General features: G+C 43.2%; 1 protein-coding gene across 4 annotated transcripts in view; it reads left to right on the top strand.

The window, feature by feature from the left end:
* The window catches only part of ZCCHC14 (zinc finger CCHC-type containing 14), a 215938-nt gene that overhangs the window by 120263 nt on the left and 75448 nt on the right, over window positions 1-20227 (top strand). For 3 of the 4 annotated variants that reach the window (XM_033941594.1, XM_033941597.1, XM_033941596.1), the window contains exons 9-10: window positions 18219-18310; window positions 18799-18923. In XM_033941594.1, the coding sequence (XP_033797485.1) occupies window positions 18219-18310; window positions 18799-18923 (217 nt within the window). The remainder of the gene's footprint in view (window positions 1-18218; window positions 18311-18798; window positions 18924-20227) is intronic. The other variant, XM_033941595.1, reaches the window with a different exon arrangement.

The raw sequence follows: 20227 nt of genomic DNA on the forward strand, positions 1-20227 counted from the left end.
AATTTCCATTTTGTATTGCTATTGAACGTTCCATTCTATATATGTGACATAGTGAATTCCACCAGAAATTAAAATTAAGTCTTGTGTGATCTTTCCAATTTGTAGTAATATGTTGCATGGCAACTCCTGTCATAATCAATAAAAGTTTGTTATTACTTGCCGATATCTGACTCTTTTTCCTCATAGATATGCCAAATATCACAGTATCATAAGTTAATGCTACAGGATTATCTAATAAAGAATTTATTTGATCCCAGATCGAATTCCAAAAGGGTAATATATAGGGACAGAAAAATAAAAGATGATCCAAAGTCCCTACTTCAAGCTTACAATGCCAGCATCTATTAGACATTGAACTATTTAATTTTTGTAATCTAACAGGGGTCCAAAATGCTCTATGCAAAAGAAAAAACCAAGTTTGTCTCATAGATGCTGACAGTGTACATCTTATTCTCCAAGACCAAATTTGTGGCCATTGAGATGCCAAAATTTGATGATTAATCTCAATGCTCCAAATATCCCTAAGACCATTTTTAGGTTTTTTATTAACCAATTCACTAATAACTTTATACCACTGTGTGGCCTGGTGACCCAGAAAATCTGCCTGGAAGCATAAAAATTCCATGCTGTATTGAAAATTTAAAGTTTTCCATTCAGGGAACCCTGCCTGAATGGCCTGCTTCAATTGCAACCATTTATAAAATTGTGATTTATTCAGTCCAAATTTATTTTGCAATTGTGTAAACTCAAGCATTTTTCCATTTGAAATAACATCATTTAAAGTTCGTATTCCTGCATTTAACCAATGCCTCCAGACAATCTTAGTTCCGCCAATCTGAATCTTGGAGTTTAGCCATATAGATTGATTTGTCGATTTACTAATAGGAATTTCAGTTAAATTACTTACATATCTTAGAGTTTTCCATGTATCTAATAAAAGTTTATTTTCTTTATACAATCTGGGCATCTTGATACTGAGAATGTGACAAAGATGTAAAGGAGACAGGAGTCGCCATTCCAAGTATAACCAATCTGGAGTGTATTCAATGAGATCTGGGAGGACCCAATACATACCTTGACGTAAAATATAGGCCTGATGATACCTATAGAAATTTGGGAAATTTACCCCACCCTCCTTAATTGATTTCTGTAAAGATACCAAAGCAATTCTAGGTGTTTTGCCAAGCCAAACAAACTTAATAATTATTGCATTCAATTTTTTATAAAAAGAGTTCTGAAAAAATACCGGAATCATACACATTTGATAGCAAACCACAGGCAATATCATCATTTTTATGGTTTGAACTCTTCCCCACCAAGATATATGTAATGGGTTCCATTGTTCACATAATTCCGAAACCTTTTTTAATAAAAGTTTTTCATTTTCTTTTACTGTATCTTCTATTGAATTTTTAATCCAAATTCCTAAATATTTTAATCCATCCTCTTTCCATACAAAAGGAAATGAATCAAACATAGATTTTATGCAATGCACATTAAGCGAAAGAATTTCAGATTTATTCCAATTGATTTTATATCCTGAAAACATTCCAAATCTTTCAATCAATTCTAACAAACATGGTATAGATGAACCTGGATTGCGCAAATATAATAAAATATCATCCGCATAAGCAGATAATTTGTATTCCCATTCTTTCAAGGGAATACCCTGTATCCCCCTTGTCTGATTAATAGCTATCAATAAGGGTTCTAAAACAATATCAAACAGCAAAGGAGATAATGGACATCCTTGTCTAACTCCTCTATGTAATTTAAAACTCTCAGATAAATTATTATTAATGTATAATCTTGCCATAGGGGAGCTATACAAAGTTTTAATCATTTGAACAAAACCAGGACCCACACCAAACCAATCCAAAGTCTGATACATGAATGACCATTCTACCCTATCAAAAGCTTTTTCTGCATCTAATGAAAGAGCAAAAGCTGGTTCATTCATCATTTTAGTTAAATTTAATGTATGAAATGTCAATCTTGTATTGTTAGAAGAATGTTTGTTAGCAATGAAACCTGTTTGATGTACATCAATTATGTAAGGAAGAGCCTTTGCCAATCTTAATGCCAGTGTTTTAGCCATTAATTTTCCATCAACATTAATTAATGATATTGGCCTGTAATTTGAAACCATAGTGGGATCTTTATTTGGCTTTGGCAAAACAATCACCATAGATTCTGCCATAGTACTTTTAATACAACCTTTATTAAGTTGAAACTGATATAAATTTAGTAAATAGGGTAATAAAGAATTTTGAAATGTTTTATAGAATTCCACAGTAAAACCATCCCCACCTGGAGCGGATCCAACTCTAAGAGACTTCAATGCTGTTTCTAATTCTTTTAATGATATAGGTTCTTCTAAACTTCTTTTTATATGATCAGGAAGCTTTGGACCCTCAAGAAGATTTAAAAATTCCATACCTTTTTGAACTTTATCAATAGAAGACTCGGAAGAATACAACTCTTTGTAAAAAGCCAAAAATTGATTTAAAATGTTATTAGTTTGATTATGCATATTTCCTTTCTCATCTTTTATTGCACTTATTTTTATTCTTCTCTTTTTTGCTTTAAGATAATTTGCAAGTAAACTTCCTGCCTTATTAGATTTTCCATAATACAAGGTTTGCAGAGAAAACAAATCTTTCCTTGCCATTTTTGAAGAAATTTCATTATATTTGCCTTTAGCCTTTAATAAAGTTTGCAAATTTTCGTGATTCCAATCATCTATTAATTTGGATTCCAGCAATTTAATTTCTTTTTCCAAATCTGAAAATTGTTTAATAAGTTGTTTTTTAATATACGCAGAATAAGAAATAATATTACCTCTTATAGTAGCTTTAAATGCATCCCATAAGATTTCCGCATTAATATCTGCTGAGGTATTTATTTGGAAAAATTCCAAAATTTTTAACTTAATTTCTTCAAGAAAAGTTGAATCTGAAACCAATGTATTATCAAACCTCCATAATGATCTATTGTATTCATTATTATCTAGTGTAAGTGTAATCCACACTCCTCCATGATCAGACAAAATAATTGGATCAATGGAAGCTTGTGTCACTTGTTGCACTATGGAATTTGATACCAATATGTAATCAATTCTTGAAAAAGATTTATGAACTGGTGAGCAAAAAGAGAACTCCTGATCATTAAAATGAAGAATACGCCATATATCTTTCAAATTACAAGTATTCACCAAATTATCTAACCCTAATGATTTTATATTTTTGCTTGGTTTTTTATCCAAAAAAGGATCCATAACAGCATTAAAATCTCCAGCTACTATTAAATTAGAAGCAGCCAGTGGGAGTATTAATTTTTGTATATTAATAAAAAAATCATTTTGATTCGAGTTCGGGGCATAGATATTTAATAAAGTCAAAGTATTATTTCCCATTCTCATTTCCGCTCGTATCCATCTCCCTAAAGGATCAAAATCTATCATTTTAAATGAAGCTAAACATTTTGTGTTCACTAATATAGCCACTCCTGCCTTTTTCCCTATTGCGGGAGCGAAAAAACAGTGTTTCACCCAATTATCTTCTAGCTTTTTGGATTCAACCACTGATAAATGTGTCTCTTGAATATAATACACATCAGCCTGTTGCCTTTTTAAAAATGCTAACATTTTTTTTCTCTTTACTGGGTGATTAAGGCCATTAACATTGAGTGAAAAAATTTTAATCTCCATCAATCCAAATAATTTTTACAAAAGTTCTTCCAATTATTATATCTGAACAAAAAACTGAAATCATTTGAAATGAATAAACACCACCTTCATTTATATCTCCCAATCCAACATCTCTACCCCAATTATCAAATCCCTTTAACCCCCCTCCCATCCCTCCCTCTCCCACCCTTAATATTGGCTGATAAAACCTGGAACTGCACATACAAGACCAAGTAAAGCTAAACTAAAAGCTCTATACAGACTTCAATTATAAAACAATATTGTATGTAATAATCATATGTATTTTTATAAATAATTTATGTAATATTCTCAAAATATTAAAATATCAAAATAAGAAACTAAATAAAGATCTTCCACTCACATTATAAATGATAAAAAAGAATGTAAAACTCTGTCTGCTAAAAGTATCAGACTTGTAAGAAACCTATAAATGAAAATTAAGCATTAATAATATATTTTCCTTTTTTTTTTTTTTTTAATTATTGTTATTATTTATTTTTAAATACATATATTCCCTTTAAATATTCTCAAAGAATCCTACTAAACCTTAAACTAGAGTCCCTTGAAAATCTTTGCTAACTGAAATCTTTTGTACTGAATTTTTATCAAAACCTCCATTAACTCATCATAACCTATGATCTAAATCTGCCACTATAAGCTCTGTATATTAATATCTTATCTTCATGAATATATTGCAATAACATATATCAGAGATTCTAATATCTTATTAAGATATGTAACATCAAAGGAACAAATCATTTCAACTTTAAAAGTCATCCTTTGAGAAAGAGATATTAAAGGCTCACAGAGAAACAAACTGCCTTTTTCATCAACATTCCATTTCACAGTGTCCATTCAAAATAAACAGAGCCAAACTGTCAGTTAGCAGATTCTCAAATATATTAAAGATGAATAACAAATAAAATCAAATAAAAACCAAGAAGAATCAACTCCAACTCCAGGAAGTGAATAAGTCAAATTAAATTGACATCGGCTGCTCCTTTTGATTTAAAAACATTTCCAACTTCACAGGTTCATCAAAGCTCATAGTTTTGTTGTCAATAGTTATTTTCATAATCGCAGGGTATATCAAACCAAATCTAGCTCCGATTTCTCTTAACTTCGGCCTCATGTCTAGAAATTTTTTCCTTTTATCTGCCGTTGTTTTAGCGAAATCAGGAACGATGTGAACTTTGGCATCCTGACATTTTAAATTTGCATGTTCTTTAGCCATTCTTAACACCTCTAAAACTTGCTGGTGTCTTAGCAACTTGAAAATTATAGGGCGAGGACCTTTTAAAGTATCCAGTCTTTTCACTGGTATGCGATGTGCACGTTCAACTTCTATCGGGTAATTGGATTTGAGGGGCAGGACTTTCATCAAAAAATTTTCCACAAATGAAACCGGATTATTTTTCTCCACCCCTTCCGGTACGCCCAAAAGTCTCAAATTACTCTGTCTCATGCGATTCTGGCAATCCTCAACTTCCCTGGTGAGTGTAAAGATTATTTCTCTGTCCAGTTTATATTGCCTTTTTTCTGCTTCAAAACTGTCCATTCTCATTTCCATTTTTGTTGTTTTAATCTCCAGCACTTCTGTTCTTTTATTTAAAGTCATTACTTCTTCCTGTATTTCATCCAGCTTTTTGGCGTTTTTTAGAAGAATTTCTTTTATCTCTTGTATTTCTTTCCAGAAATCAATGTCACTTTTCTCTCTTGACAACGGACACTTTGAGGGTGTTGCCGGCTCTGGCTTAGATCTCTTAACACTGCCAGTATTAGAAATCCCCATTTCAGACTTGTTTTGTTTTCCTGAAGCCATCACGTTGTATTTTCCTTCGTTTCTTCAGTTAAAATGAAAATTTTATTTCAGTATTTTATGTCATTAATGTCTGTATGTACAGAGCCTCTGCCCTACCCGACCATCCTCGTGCACTCCCAAGCCACGCCCTGATTAACTATTTTTTAATGAAATAGAACATAATCACGGTAGGGGATGGGAGGGTTTCTATTTAATAATAATTGTTCAGATATCAGGTGTAATACATAATATTCAAGATATTAGAATATAAATATGTGATGATATGTTATATTTAATGTGTTATATGAGAGTTAATCAAGTGTATTTATAAGTTCATATGATTTTATCTAATACACTTGTAATATGCAAAAATGAATAAAGAATTTAAGAACAAAAGAAATAGAACATAATCAATACTTTTTTAGTGTTGATTGCAGAATCACTTATGACTCTTTAAACACGTTTTTGGTATTATTTTATGGATATGTTTCCTGAGGATTATTTGTTTTTGTCTAATTATGTTTTTTACAGTTTTATGTATATAAATCATGTAACAATAAATAGAAATACTCCACTTTAATATGGGAGCACTATCCACAATGGAAGAAAAAACCTCAGGTATATCACGGCAGAGCAAGAAATGCTCAATCCTCCTCCACCCTCATCATCGGCCAAAAAACTTCCAAAGATCTCGAGGACCGGACTTGGGCAGCCCTGGTCTAAACAGTATATAGCAAGGTCATTCTAGAGCATCGGCTATGTCTAACTTAGAACATAAGAACTGCCATCTCCGGATCAGACCTACGATCCATCGAGTCCGGTGATCTGCACACGCAGAGGCCCAGTCAGGTGTACATCTGGTGTAGTTTTAGTCACCCATATACCTCTATGCCTCTCATAAGGAGATGTGCATCTAATTTGCTTTTGAATCCTAGAACGGTGGATTCCACAATAACTTGGCTAAGAATTTCTGATATGGACATTAATCTTCTGGACAGATTAGGCAATATTCCATGCTTAGGAGATGAGCTTTTTGGTGATTCCATTGAGGGAGCTACACATAAGAACATAAGAAGTTGCCTCCACTGGGTCAGACCAGAGGTCCATCTCGCCCAGCGGTCCGCACCCGCGGCGGCCCATCAGGTCCACGACCTGTGAAGTGGTTTCTGAACACCTCTACAACCTTCCTCAAGTTCTATCTGTACCCCTCTATCCCCTTATCCTCCAGGAACCTATCCAAACCCTCCTTGAACACTTGTACAGAGTTCTGGCCTATCACATCCTCTGGAAGTGCGTTCCATGTGTCCACCACCCTCTGGGTAAAAAAGAACTTCCTAGCATTTGTTCTAAACCTGTCCCCTTTCAATTTCTTCGAGTGACCCCTAGTGTTTGTGGCTCCCCACAGTTTGAAGAATCTGTCCTTATTTACTTTCTCTATGCCCTTTAGGATTTTGAAGGTTTCTATCATGTCCCCTCTAAGTCTCCTCTTCTCCAGGGAGAACAGACCCAGCATTTTTAACCTTTCAGCGTATGAAAAATTTTCCATACCTTTTATCAGTTTAGTCGCCCTCTTCTGCACTCCCTCGAGTACCGCCATGTCCTTCTTGTGGTACGGCGCCCAGTACTGCACACAGTACTCCAGGTGCGGGCGCACCATTGCGCGATATAGCGGCATGATGACTTCTTTCGTCCTGGTTGTGATACCCTTTTTGATGATGCCCAGCATTCTGTTTGCTTTCTTTGAGGCTGTCGCACACTGCGCCGATGGTTTCAGTGATGTGTCTACCATCACCCCCAGGTCCCTTTCAAGGTTACTCACCCCTAGTAGTGTTCCCCCCATTTTGTAGCTGAACATCGGGTTCTTTTTCCCTACATGCATGACCTTGCATTTCTGTACGTTAAAACTCATTTGCCACTTGTTTGCCCAGTCTTCCAGTCTCGTTAGGTCCCTTTGCAGGTCTTCACAGTCTTCCGTGTTTCTAACCCTGCTGCAGAGTTTGGTGTCATCAGCAAATTTGATAACCTCACATTTTGTCCCCGTCTCCAGATCGTTTATAAATATATTGAACAGTAGAGGTCCCAGCACCGACCCCTGCGGAACTCCGCTCGTGACCCATTGCCAGTCTGAGTATTGGCCTTTTATTCCAACCCTCTGTTTCCTTCCTGTTTGATCCATCGGTAGATATCCCCTTGCACCCCGTGATTCCACAGCTTTTTATGTAGCCGTTCGTGAGGTACCTTGTCGAAGGCTTTTTGGAAGTCAAGGTAAATGATGTCTATGGATTCCCCCTTATCCATCTGGCTGTTTATTCCCTCAAAGAAGTGCAGCAAGTTCGTGAGGCACGACCTTCCCTTGCAGAAGCCATGCTGGCTCGCCTTCAGTTGTCCATTGTTTTCTATGTGTTCGCAGATTGAATCCTTTACCATTGCTTCCATCATCTTTCCCGGAACCGAGGTCAAGCTCACAGGCCTGTGACTTTGAATGAAATGAGTTGGAATTCTTTGGTCAGAACAAAAACTAAGCCTTTGATTCAAGACAGGCAGCCAAGCCTTCTTATTCCTATCAAAGGGGATATACTACTAAACCTATTTCTTATACCAGGGGTGCCCAAATGGTCGATCGCAAAGGCTAAGAAGGAAAATTTTAGTTAAATCAGTAATTTAAAGAGAGGGTAAGGTTGGACAGACTGGATGGATCATTCTGGTCTTTATCTGCCGTCATCTACTATGTTACTCTCCTCATCGTCTGGAAGCACATGCCTTCCTCCTTGATTGGACAGGCAAGTTCCATTTTGCGTTCCCTCAGATTCCTTTCATTCTCAAAACACTGGTCAAGCTCAAGCAAGAATCAGCTACTATGATCCTCATAGCCCCTTGGTGGCCCATACAACTGTGGTACTCCCTTGTACTTCAGTTCAAGGTCAAAGATCCAATAACCCTCCAGATCTTTCCATCTCTTCTAACTCAGTCAGGGGTCTCTTTTACATTCCAATCTGCAGTCGTTGCTCCTCACAGCTTAGTTCTCTCAGCCTGACTTCAGCAAAAGCTGATCTTTTTTATTTGGTCAGAGTCATTTTAGAAGCATCCAGAAAATCTTCTACACAACAGTACAAATGGACATGGTTTTCAGCGTGGTATGATCTTCATCATCACGATGCTTCATCCTCCTCCAGTGTTGGAATACCTTCTACACTTATCCAGCTCAGGACTTAAAACCATTTCAGTCAGAATTCACCTTAGTGCTATCAGTGTTTTTCATATTCAAGTCAACAATAAATCTCTTGCGGTTCATCCTCTTGTTTCCAGATTTATGAAAGGTCTTTTTAACATCAAACATCCTCTTAAACTGCCTCCAGTGGTTTGGTATCTTAATGTAGTTCTCACTAGATTAATGAAATCTCAATTTGAACCAATGTCTTCTCATCTTAAATATCTCACTTGGAAAGTAATATTTTTAATCTCCATCACTTCTGCAAGTCGAGTGAGTGAGCTTCATGCATTGGTGGTGGACCCACCTTTTACGGAACCTGAGCTCCTTCCATTTATTCCGCAAGCAACTAAAAACCTGGCTCTTCTCTAACATGCAATTTCTTTTTCCCTTACTTTTCCACTCAATTTATAAACTTATGTAAACCTTATCCTACCCTTTCTCATTTTTAAGTTCTTGTAAACCGTGCCGAGCTCTACTTCCATGGAGATGATGCGGTATATAAACTTAAGGTTTAGTTTAGTTTAGTTTTACAATTTTCCACCATGATAAAGTAGTTCTCCACACCCATCTGAAATTCTTGCCAAAAGTGGTTACAAAATTTCATTTAAATCAATCAATTGTGCTTCTAGTTTTCTTTCCAAAGCCTCATTCTCACCCTGGAGAAACAGCTCTTCATACCTTGGACTGTAAACCAGCATTGGCTTATTACTTACAAAGGACTCGGTCTCACAGAAGATCTCCTCAACTGTTCATCTCCTTTGATCCCAACAGACTGGACTGTCCAGTAACCAAGAGAACTATTTCCACATGGCTCAGGCTGGGCTGCAGTTCGAGGGTGATGTAAAAGCTATAAAGTCTGAGCTATGGCAGCTTCAGTTACATTCTTGCGTTCCACTTCCATTGATGAAATCTCAGTTCACACGTTCACGTCTCATTACTGTCTGGAATTATATTCCAGATGAGACGGGCACTTCGGCCAAGCAGTCTTACAAAACTTATTTTCTTAAAGGCCAACTCTCCCTCCATCCCACTGTTAAGCTAGGAAGTCCCACATGTAAGAATATGCTTATCCCAGGACAAGCAGGCAGCATATTCTCTACATGCGGGTGACGTCATCAACGGAGCCCCCTAGCGGACGTTCTTGCAAGCAGACTTATTGAAGGGAAACCGTATATGCACGTGTGCCTTCCCGCCCGACTCAGGCGTGCATCTCCTCAGCATGGTCTCAGTTCTAAGTTTTCCGCGGAGCCAGAAGCCCTGCTCCCTTGCTCTGCGCAATTTCATAGTGCCTCTTGCACCGCGGCTTGCTTTATTATTTTCAGGTAAGTCGCTGTGCAGCGCGTCTTTTTCTTTCTTTAAAAAAAAAAAACCCACCTTTTTAACCTTTGTATCTTTTTTTTCGACTGGGCTGCCGGTTTATGTCAGGCTGCCTGGCCTCGCGGGGCCACTGCTGTATTTTTTCCTATGTCCTGGCCTCTGTCCGGGTTTAAGAACTGCACTAAGTGCAACCAGGTGATCTCCATCACCGACCCCCCATCATTGGTGTGTGGAGTGCCTTGGTGCTGATCACTGCGCCGAGTCTTGCCCATGTTGTGCGACTCTTCAACCGCGGGCCCTTCATCGGCGTGTGGCCAAAATCCTCCAACTCTTTGGCCCTATGGAGACTGAGGGCACAGCCTCGACCTCGGACCTACCGGTAGGGGCCTCTGCTTCGAAATCCTCTACCTTGATGAAGTTGCCCTTGGTCTCGAAGGCCTCGACCTCGGCTCCACCTGCTGCCTTGACCTTGGGTAAGTCTCCTTTTCCCTCCTCAGGTGTGCCAGCAAAGAAGCCTCCTTCGGAGTCTCATGCGAGTCCCACTTCTTCGGCCTCTTCGAGACCTCATGCTAAGTGTGCCTCCTCACGTCAGTAATACTCTTCCTCGAGGTCGCCCCCGAAGGAGCGCACTGCTGCACCCCAGACCTAGCCTACTCTGGTCTCGGTGCCTATGTTCGATGACATGCTTACTACGCAGATTTCCTCAGTTCTGGGTCAGTTGACCCCGGCCTTTACCCGACACCAGCCTGGACATTCTTCTGAGGTTCCTCCAGGCTCGTCTTGCCGCTTGCCTTCGAGCGATTCTTCTTCTCCGGATTCGAGGCATGCGCCTTTCCGGGTGGCCCGGGCGGGCCCTCCATCGAGGGCTTCCTTACCTTCGAGGCTTGTACCTTCTAAACAGCAACGGACTTCCCCGCCTCAGCGGGGCCACTCCCCGACCAAAAGGCCCATGGGGCCTATCCGGGCATCTGCCCCACATGCGTTTGGTGTGAACTCTCGCATGTCTCCTTTCCCGCCCCTTTCTTCGGGGCAGGGGGTTTCCAGATCGAGGTTCCCTTCTTCGCCACCCGTGGGGGAATTGTCTTTCCCGCCGACTCCTCCAAAGCTTCAGGTGGTGGTGCCTTGGACACCAGGATCCTCCCCGAGTCGTCTCAGACGGGGCTGTTCCTAAACATCTCTGGGGCAGTTCAGCAGGGCATCCTCAGTGTCCCGATCTCGGGACTCTGAAGCCCCTGCATATTATTCGAGGGAAGTCTCTCTCTTTCTTTGCTGCTCCGAGGTCTCGGTCTTCCTCGCCTCTTGAAGATCCTTCCTCTTCTAAAGCCTCCTTCTTTACCCGATTTGTTTCGGACATGGAGAAGGCGCTGCAGCTGGATCTCCAGTCCGACTCCCGGTATATTCGGAAATATTTGGCGGAGATGGGGCTCCCCAAATCAGCCCCATGAGGCATTGCGTTTGCCTCTGCATCAAGTGCTCCGGCAGACGTTTCTCCGGAATCTGGAGTCTCCGTATGCGGTCACAGCCATTCCTTCCAAGATGGTGTCCCGTTACCAGACGGTTCCAGTCAGGGGTTTGAGAATGCGCATCTTTCCCATCAGTCCCTGGTGGTAGAGTCTTCCTTAAAGAAGTCTAACCCCTCCAAGGTCTACGCTGCTGTCCCTCCGGGCAGGGAAGGGCGTACCATGGACAAGTTCGGTCGCCGTCTTTACCCAAACTCTATGATGGCTAACCGAGTTCTCAATTATAATTTTACCTTCACGTCCTATCTCAGGTTCTGTGTGGACGCCCTCCAATCGTTTCAGTCTGATGTGCCTGCTCCTCTCAACTTTGTCTCTATATGTTTCAGGCGGCTTACGACGCTTTTGAGTTGTTCTCGAGAGTCACGGCCTTTGCGTTCGCCATGCGTCGCCTGGCATGGCTCCGGATAGTGGACATGGACCCCAACCTCCAGGATCGTCTAGCGAACCTCCCTTGTGTGGGGAATGAGCTGTTTGACTCCATCAAAGCTGCCACTAAATGCCTTCCTGAGCATGAGCAGTCTTTCGTCTCCCTGTTGAGGCTCAAACTGAAAACTCCTCCGGCTCGACCATACAAAATTCCTCTGAGGCGATACCCGCAGAAATCTACTCCTGTGTTTTCTCGCCCGCCTCCGAGGCGACCCCAGCAGCAGCAGCAGTTTACCCCTAAAGCCCAACCGCCTGCTCCGGCAAAAGCTGGGCCGTCTTTTTGACAATTCAAGTCTGAGCCTGCTGGCTCCCTTTTTTCTGGAGCCTTCCCCCCTTCCCATCAGGGGTCATCTCCGTCATTTCTATCCTCAGTGGGAGAAACTTACTACAGACCTTTGGGTGCTTTCCATTGTCCGGGACGGGTACTCGCTTCACTTCAGTCGCGTACCCCCGGACCTTCCACCAAGACAGTTTTCTTCTTCCAGGTCGCAACTTCCCCTTCTTCTGTGGGAAGCTCAGGCCCTCCTTCGTCTCCGGGCGGTCGAGGAGGTTCCTCAGGATCAGCTCAATATGGGGTTTTATTCCCAGTATTTTCTGATCCCCAAGAAGACGGGGGACCTGCGCCCAATCCTGGACCTCAGAGGCCTGAACAGGTTTCTAGTCCGAGAAAAGTTCAGGATGCTTACTCCCTGTGTTGTACCCCCTGCTGGGCGAGAAGGACTGGCTGTGCTCGTTGGACCTCAAGGAGGCCTACATACACATCCCGATTCACCCGGCTTCTCGCCGGTATCTGAGATTCCGGGTGGGGGATTTCCACCTCCAATATCGTGTTCTTCCCTTCAACCTTGCGGCCTCGCTGAGGGTTTTTACAAAGTGCCTGGTCGTGGTGGCCACTGCCCTGCGTCTGCGGGGCTGCAAGTTTTTCCTTACCTTGACGATTGGCTGATCAAAGCGTCGTCTCGTCAGGCGGTCTTGGTGGCGACGAATCAGACTGTTTCCCTCCTTCAGAGTCTCGGTTTCGAGGTGAACTTTCCCAAGTCCCAGCTGTGTCTGTCCCAGTCCCTCGAGTTTATCGGGGCGGTGCTGGACACTCTTCGCCTTCGCTCCTTTTTGCCTCGTCAGGAGACCCTTATCCATCTTTGTCGGAAGGTGTCTCTTCTGCCCTCAGTCCCGGCCCGTCTCATGATGGTCCTGTTGGACCACATGGCCTCCACATGACTCCTTTTGCAAGACTTCACCTCCGCATACCTCAGTGGACTCTGGCGTCTCAGTGGAACCAGGATCCTCATCGTCTGGAAGCACATGCCTTCCTCCTTGATTGGACAGGCAAGTTCCATTTTGCGTTCCCTCAGATTCCTTTCATTCTCAAAACACTGGTCAAGCTCAAGCAAGAATCAGCTACTATGATCCTCATAGCCTCTTGGTGGCCCATACAACTGTGGTACTCCCTTGTACTTCAGTTCAAGGTCAAAGATCCAATAACCCTCCAGATCTTTCCATCTCTTCTAACTCAGTCAGGGGTCTCTTTTACATTCCAATCTGCAGTCGTTGCTCCTCACAGCTTAGTTCTCTCAGCCTGACTTCAGCAAAAGCTGATCTTTTTGATTTGGTCAGAGTCATTTTAGAAGCATCCAGAAAATCTTCTACACAACAGTACAAATGGACATGGTTTCAGCGTGGGTATGATCTTCATCATCACCGTGGCTCGACACATTGTATTGTACTCCTTTGTTGAAGCAGTCTCTCAGCTGTGGATGCTCTACTTCCAATCTTTCCAGAGTTTTCTGTTTTCAAGCTCCGCCCCCACAGAAAAGTTCTCAGACGACTCATTGGCCTATGCTGGGGGCTCATCTGGATGGTATTCGCACCAGGGGCTTTGGGTCCACTGCGGACCGTCTCTGCCACATCAAGTTGCTGAGCTCCGAGGCAGTTCAAACGCTCTGAAGGCTTTACATCATCTGCTTCCGCGATCGTGTGGTGCTGATTCGCACGGGCAACCAGGTTGCCATGTATTATATCAACAAACAGGAGGCACGGAATCTCTGTCCCTGTGCCAGGAAGCAATGTGGCTCTGGGATTGGGCAATCCGCCACAACATTTTTCTCTGTGCGGTCCTACGTTCAGGGCCAGTGGAACTGCTGGCCGACAAATTGAGCCGCCTTCTGCAGCCTCACAAATGGTCAATCCATTCCTCGACTCTGCGTCAGGTGTTTGCGCAATAGGGGGACTCCAGAGATCAACCTGTTCGCGTCCCCCCACATTCGCAAGTTGCCTCGTTTCTGCTCCAGGTTTACACCCCCCACCAGTTCAAGGGCGGATGCTTTCCTCCTGGATTGGACGAACCTGTTTCTATACACGTTCCTTCCATTCCCTCTGATTCTAAAGACTCTCGTCATGCTCAAGTCCACTCACGCCACCATGTTTCTGATTGCTCCTCGGTGACCCCAGCAACCATGGTTCTCCCTTCTGCTACAACTCAGTTCCAGGAGCCTCCTTCTGCCTGCTTTTCCTTCACTGCTTTTGCAGAGTCGGGATCTCTGCTCCATCCCAACCTGCAGTCTCTACACTTAACAGCTTAGTTCCTCAAGACTTGATGGCCTCTTTCTAGTTGTCTCAGTCGGTCCTGGATGTTTTGGAGGCGTCTCGGAAGGAGTCCATTCGCCAATGTTACCAGCAGAAGTGGACCCCATTTTCTTCTTGGTGTGCTACACAGTGTCTGGAGCTTCAATCTGCCTCCTTGTCCTCTGTCCTGGATTATCTGTTGCTGGTCTCAAATCCACTTCGATTTGAGTCCACCTCAGCGCCATTGCTGCCTTTCATCTGCCGATCGACGGGAAACCGCTCACTATTCATCCTGTGGTTTCCCGGTTCATGAAGGGTCTTTTCCACATTCATCCCCCCCTTAAACCTCCTCCTGTGGTTTGGGATCTCAACATGGTCCTTATTCACTTGATGAAACCGCCCTTTGAGCCACTGGCTAGGGCTCACTTGAAGTATCTTATGTGGAAGGTTGTTTTTCTTATTGCACTCACTTCTGCTCGTATGGTCAGTGAGCTGCAGGCCTTGGTGGCAGACCTTCCTTTCACTGTTTTCCTAAATTCTTGCCTAAGGTTGTTTCGGACTTTCACATCAACCAGTCCGTGGTTCTTCTGGTGTTTTTCCCGAAGCCTCATTCTCACCCTAGTGAGGCAGCTCTACATACTCTTGACCAGGGGTGCCCACACTTTTTGGGCTTGCGAGCTACTTTTTAAATGACCAAGTCAAAATGATCTACCAACAATAAAATTTAAAAAAAACACAAAGCACACTGTATGCATAGAAAATGTTAATCATCATTCCTATTCCAGGGTTTTTCAAAGAGGTCAAAGCAGATGACTCTAAGCACTATCACCTCAGTAACAACCATACAAAAATAGACAAATATACCCCCTCCCTTTTTACTAAACCACGATAGCAGTTTTTAGCGCAGGGAGCTGCGCTGAATGCCCAGCGCTGCTCTCGACACTCATAGGCTCCCTGCGCTAAAAAACCTCTATTGCGGTTTAGTAAAAGGGGACCTTAGTGTAAAATATAGACAGCAGATATAAATTCAGACACATTTTGATCACTAAATTTAAAATAAAATCATTTTCCCTACCTTGTCTGGTGATTTCATGAATCTCTGGTTGCACTTTCTTCTTCTGACTGTGCATACAATCTTTCTTCCCTTCTTTTAGCCTGTATGCTTCTTCTCCTCCAGACCTCATTCCTTCCCCCCAACTTTTCCTTCCTCTTCCCTGCCCTTTCTTTCTCTCTGCCTCCCTTTCATTTTTTTCTGTTTCTCTTCTTTCCTTCTGTATCCCTGCCTGCCCTTTTTCTTTCTTTCTCCCTGCCCTCCCCCAAGCCACTGCCACTGCCATTACCATCGGGGACCAGGACCCAAACACCACCAATAACAGGCCCCAAGCTCTCCCTGCTTCGGCCAACCAGCATTCCTCTCCCCGACGTCAATTCTGCCGTCGGGAAGAGGAAGGCTGATCAGCCCAAGATCGTGATCAACCTATTGGGGGAAATGCTACCGGGTCCTGCCTTCGCGGAAACAGAAAGTAGGCAGGACCCGGCAGGAACAAGAACAAATTATTCACTAACCTGTCTCCCGCATTAGCCCATAGCGAACGCTTGCTTCAGAGCTCTCAACATGTGCGTGCCGGCTTCCCTTCTCCTCCCCCCCCCCCCGGACATAACTTCCGGTTTCGGAGGGAAGAGAAGAGAAGCCGGCACGCACACATTAGAGCCAGGAGCATAAGTTCGCTAGGGGCTGAAATCTCCAAGCCGGTTTTTGGGGTTTTTTTTTTTAATGTTCAGCAGCGGCAGATGACAACTGGGCGGACCGCCCAGCTAAAAGGCCCTAGGGAGAACACTGGAGAGGAAGGCTGATCGGCCCGTAGATCAGGACGGCAACACGAGTGCGATCGACTCGAGTTGCCTTCCTGAGATACTGGTCGATTGCGATTGACGCGTTGGGCACCCCTGCTCTTGACTGTAAGCGTGCACTGGCCTTTTACTTGCAGCGCACTATGCCTCATCGGACTGCTCCCCAGCTTTTCATCTCTTTCGATCCCAATCGTTTGGGGCGTCCTGTTTCTAAGCAGACCATTTCTAACTGGTTGGCCGCTTGTATCTCTTTCTGTTACGCTCAGGCTGGTCTCTCCCTGCTGGGTCGGGTCACGGGACATAAGGTCAGAGCGATGGCGGCGTCTGTTGCTTTTCTCCAATCGACTCCGATTGAGGAAATCTGTAAGGCTGCCACTTGGTCCTCGGTTCATACTTTCACCTCTCACTACCGTCTGGATGCTTTCTCCAGGCATGACGGCCATTTTGGCCAGTCAGTTTTGCAACATCTGTTTTCTTAGATTGCCAACTCTCCCACCATTCCTTTTTGGTTAGCTTGGAGATCTCCCACATGTAGAGAATATGCTGCCTGCTTGTCTTGGGATAAAGCACAGTTACTTACCATAACAGGTGTTATCCAGGGACAGTAGGCAGATATTCTCGCAACCCACCCACCTCCCCGGGTTGGCTTCCTTGCTGGCTATCTGAACTGAGGCCACGCTGAGGAGACACACGCCCTGAGTCGGGCGGGAAGGCATATGCGCATGCGCGGTACACTCGCAAGCTTGAAGATCTTCAAGCAAGTCTGCTTGCGAGAACATCCGCTCGGGGGCTCCGTTGATGACATCACCCACATGTAGAGAATATCTGCCTGCTTGTCCTAGGATAAAGCCACAGTTACTTACCTTAACAGGTGTTATCCGGAGACAGCAGGCAGATATTTTTGCATCCCTCCCACCTCCCCTGGTTGGCTTCTTAGCTTGCTTATGGAACTGAGGTACCATGAGCCTCGGTAGGCAGGAAGGCAGTCGTACATTCGCAGTGTGGGCAGTCGTGAAGTTTCTTAAAACTTAGTCACAGTTCACTTGTCATACTGTCCTTACCGGGCTCCGTGGATGATGTTGCCCATATGTTGAGAATATCTGCCTGCTGTCTCCAGATAACACCTGTTATGGTAAGTAACTGTGCCTTATTCTAGGACAAGCAGGAGTTCTGAGGACAGCAGGCATACAATATATTCTCAAATCCCTCTTGCCTCCCCTTGAGTTGACTTCTTAGGTTTTGTATTGTACTGTTGGTCCCATGCTTGAACGTCAGGTGGAAGGCACTTGTACATGAACAGTGGGATCACTTTCTGAAAGATTTAAAGTGACAGTGTCTGCCCTGGGCTTCATGGATAACTTCACCCACATGTGAAAATATATGCCTGTTGTCCTCGGAGAACACTTGCTACAGGCAAGTAACTGCTTTATTCCCCCTCCTCTCCAACTGCCTATAGTTTTTAATCACTTAGACTTTCAAGGCAGGTACATGTAGATGGAGAAAACTAAAGCAACTGTAGGGGCATTTATCGCATCCAAGATGTAATGGATATGCATGGATTTTCAATGTTAGACTAAGGCTAGGCAGGCAAATGCTTTCAGGATAAATACCTGTCCTAAATATAGCTGATCAGAACTTAGCTGATATGCACTTAGTGGATCTCTGAAAATTGACCTTCATCCCCCAAAAGTATTTGAGGTGGAAAAATCAGATTATAGACCGTTTTAAAATGCTGTGTAAAAAGTACATGGATTTGTCTGTCTTGCTTTTGTAAAATTAATATCCCCAATTTTTATTTTTCTTCTCTTGTTTTTATGAAAGTTTTTGAGCCTTACTGAGGAAGATCTAAATAAGTTTGAATCTCTTACCATGGGAGCAAAGAAGAAACTTAAGACTCAATTGGAACTAGAAAAGTAAGTGTGAAGTAAAATAGATTGTGATTTCAGTTCACATCTGTGTTTTCCATTGGTCCTATCTTTTGACTCTGTCCTGCCCTTGTATTGAGGGAGTAGAGGAATAACTTTGTGATAGTAAGAGTAATTTGAAAACTAGGGTTCCGATCTCGCTTGTCACACAATCACTTTCCTTGACCTTGGATAAGTCATTCTTCCCTCCATTGCCTCATGTACAACTAGATTGTAGGACAGGGAAATAACTTGTATAGCTGCTTTGAACTTGAACTTATATTTGGAAAAATACAAGTAATAAATCTAAAGTCCACCTTGAACAATATCAGAGATTGCAACATTTTAATATTAGTAGTGCTGTTTGCTTTCTGAAGTAATTGAAAAATCATTTACATGCATAAAAAAATTTTCTCTTTTATAAGCAGATTAGTGGCACCATGCTCCTTTAAAAAAATTGATCTTTCAACTTACAGCTTTTTTTTTTTTAATTTTAGAGAGAAATCTGAAAGACGATGTCTAAATCCAACAATCAATTCTTCTGTTAACAGCAGCGGTATTGCAAGGATTCCTCCTACAAGTCATGTAGGGCCTCTCCAGAGTTGCTGTAACCATGCTGCAGGTAAGGCAAATAAACTTGCTGTTTACAGTAGTGTTTTCTAATGTATAAATGAAATGTAATTGAAGTGCATTTTTCCAAAAACTTACTCCTTCTTTAGCATTCCAGACCGGTATAGGAAATCTTACAAGCAGGTATATATCCCAATCATGACCAGCAGGTGGAGACTGAAAACAAAACTGTGAAATAGTATATAATAGGTACCTTCCCCTATTCCTATCAGTTTTCTTTGTCTCCAGAAGGTGTGAGTGAGCTGTACCCATCTCCCTTGGTAGGGCTGTTGGAATTTGTTTAGGAATCCTAGTCCCCGTTTTTGTGCCGGGTTGAGCTTGGGTGAACCCTGTTTGGGGGTCCATCCGACCTCGGGAGTGTCAAACCCAGCAGGTCTCATGCTAGGTCCCTCCCCCATTTCCTCCACCCCCCCAACATTTTTTTTAGAGAAGCCTCAGCAGTAAGCCTTGCCCCTTAAGTCAAGCATGGCATGCTGCTTTGAGAGCCAGTGGATTCTGTTCTGTAAAAAAAAAATTCTGAGGTAGTGCTGGTCCCTTTAAATATGCTGTAAATTACTGTATTTTTTGACTAACCGGCACTTTTACTGTAGCTAGATCACATATAGACCAATTGAGCACTTTTCAGGGGAAGTGATGCACAATTTGGTCCAGACGTGAGGCAGCTGTTTGGGCCGGTGCGGTCGTGGAGCTCCGTAGGCAGAGGCAGCAGGCGTCCAGGTCTCCCAGGCCTAAGTGCTTCGTGAGTTGGAATGGGACAGTGGGGAAGCCCAGTCTTCCCCACCGCCCCCGGAGGTATTCCCTCTTAGCTGATTTTTGTTAACAGCTGATGCCGGCTTGCCTGCTTTAGCAGCTGGGACAGTTCGGGCTTCCCAGCCGCTACAGGCCCTGGAGGGGTTATTTTTGGCAGGAACTTTGCCATTTTAACAGACAGGCCCCTCCATTTTGTCTGCAACCTCAGGTGACCTTCCCCCTGTATTGGAAAAACAGGGGCAGGTTTCAGCTGGGTCCCCTGCTATGGCAGGGAGTCCAATGGTACCCCCTGGGGTTTTTTCCCTGATTTACATTTTTCTTTGTTCAGAGCCTCTTTTCAGGCAGCTAGGGGTCCCACGTGCACTCGGGGGGGGGGGGGGGGAGTGTCCCTCTGCACCCCCTGTGGCTTTTCTACCCTCTTCTCTTTTGGCGTCCCCTTTTCCTCCTCCCTCGTCCAAGTACCCGCAGGTGGCTTGGGTTTCGGATTGGTGGTCAGAGAAGCATGTTGGCCTGGATGAGGACCTGGACCCTTTTGAGGAATTCCAG

This window comes from Geotrypetes seraphini, chromosome 4, assembly GCF_902459505.1.
Source record: "Geotrypetes seraphini chromosome 4, aGeoSer1.1, whole genome shotgun sequence".
NCBI classification, from domain to species: domain Eukaryota; kingdom Metazoa; phylum Chordata; class Amphibia; order Gymnophiona; family Dermophiidae; genus Geotrypetes; species Geotrypetes seraphini.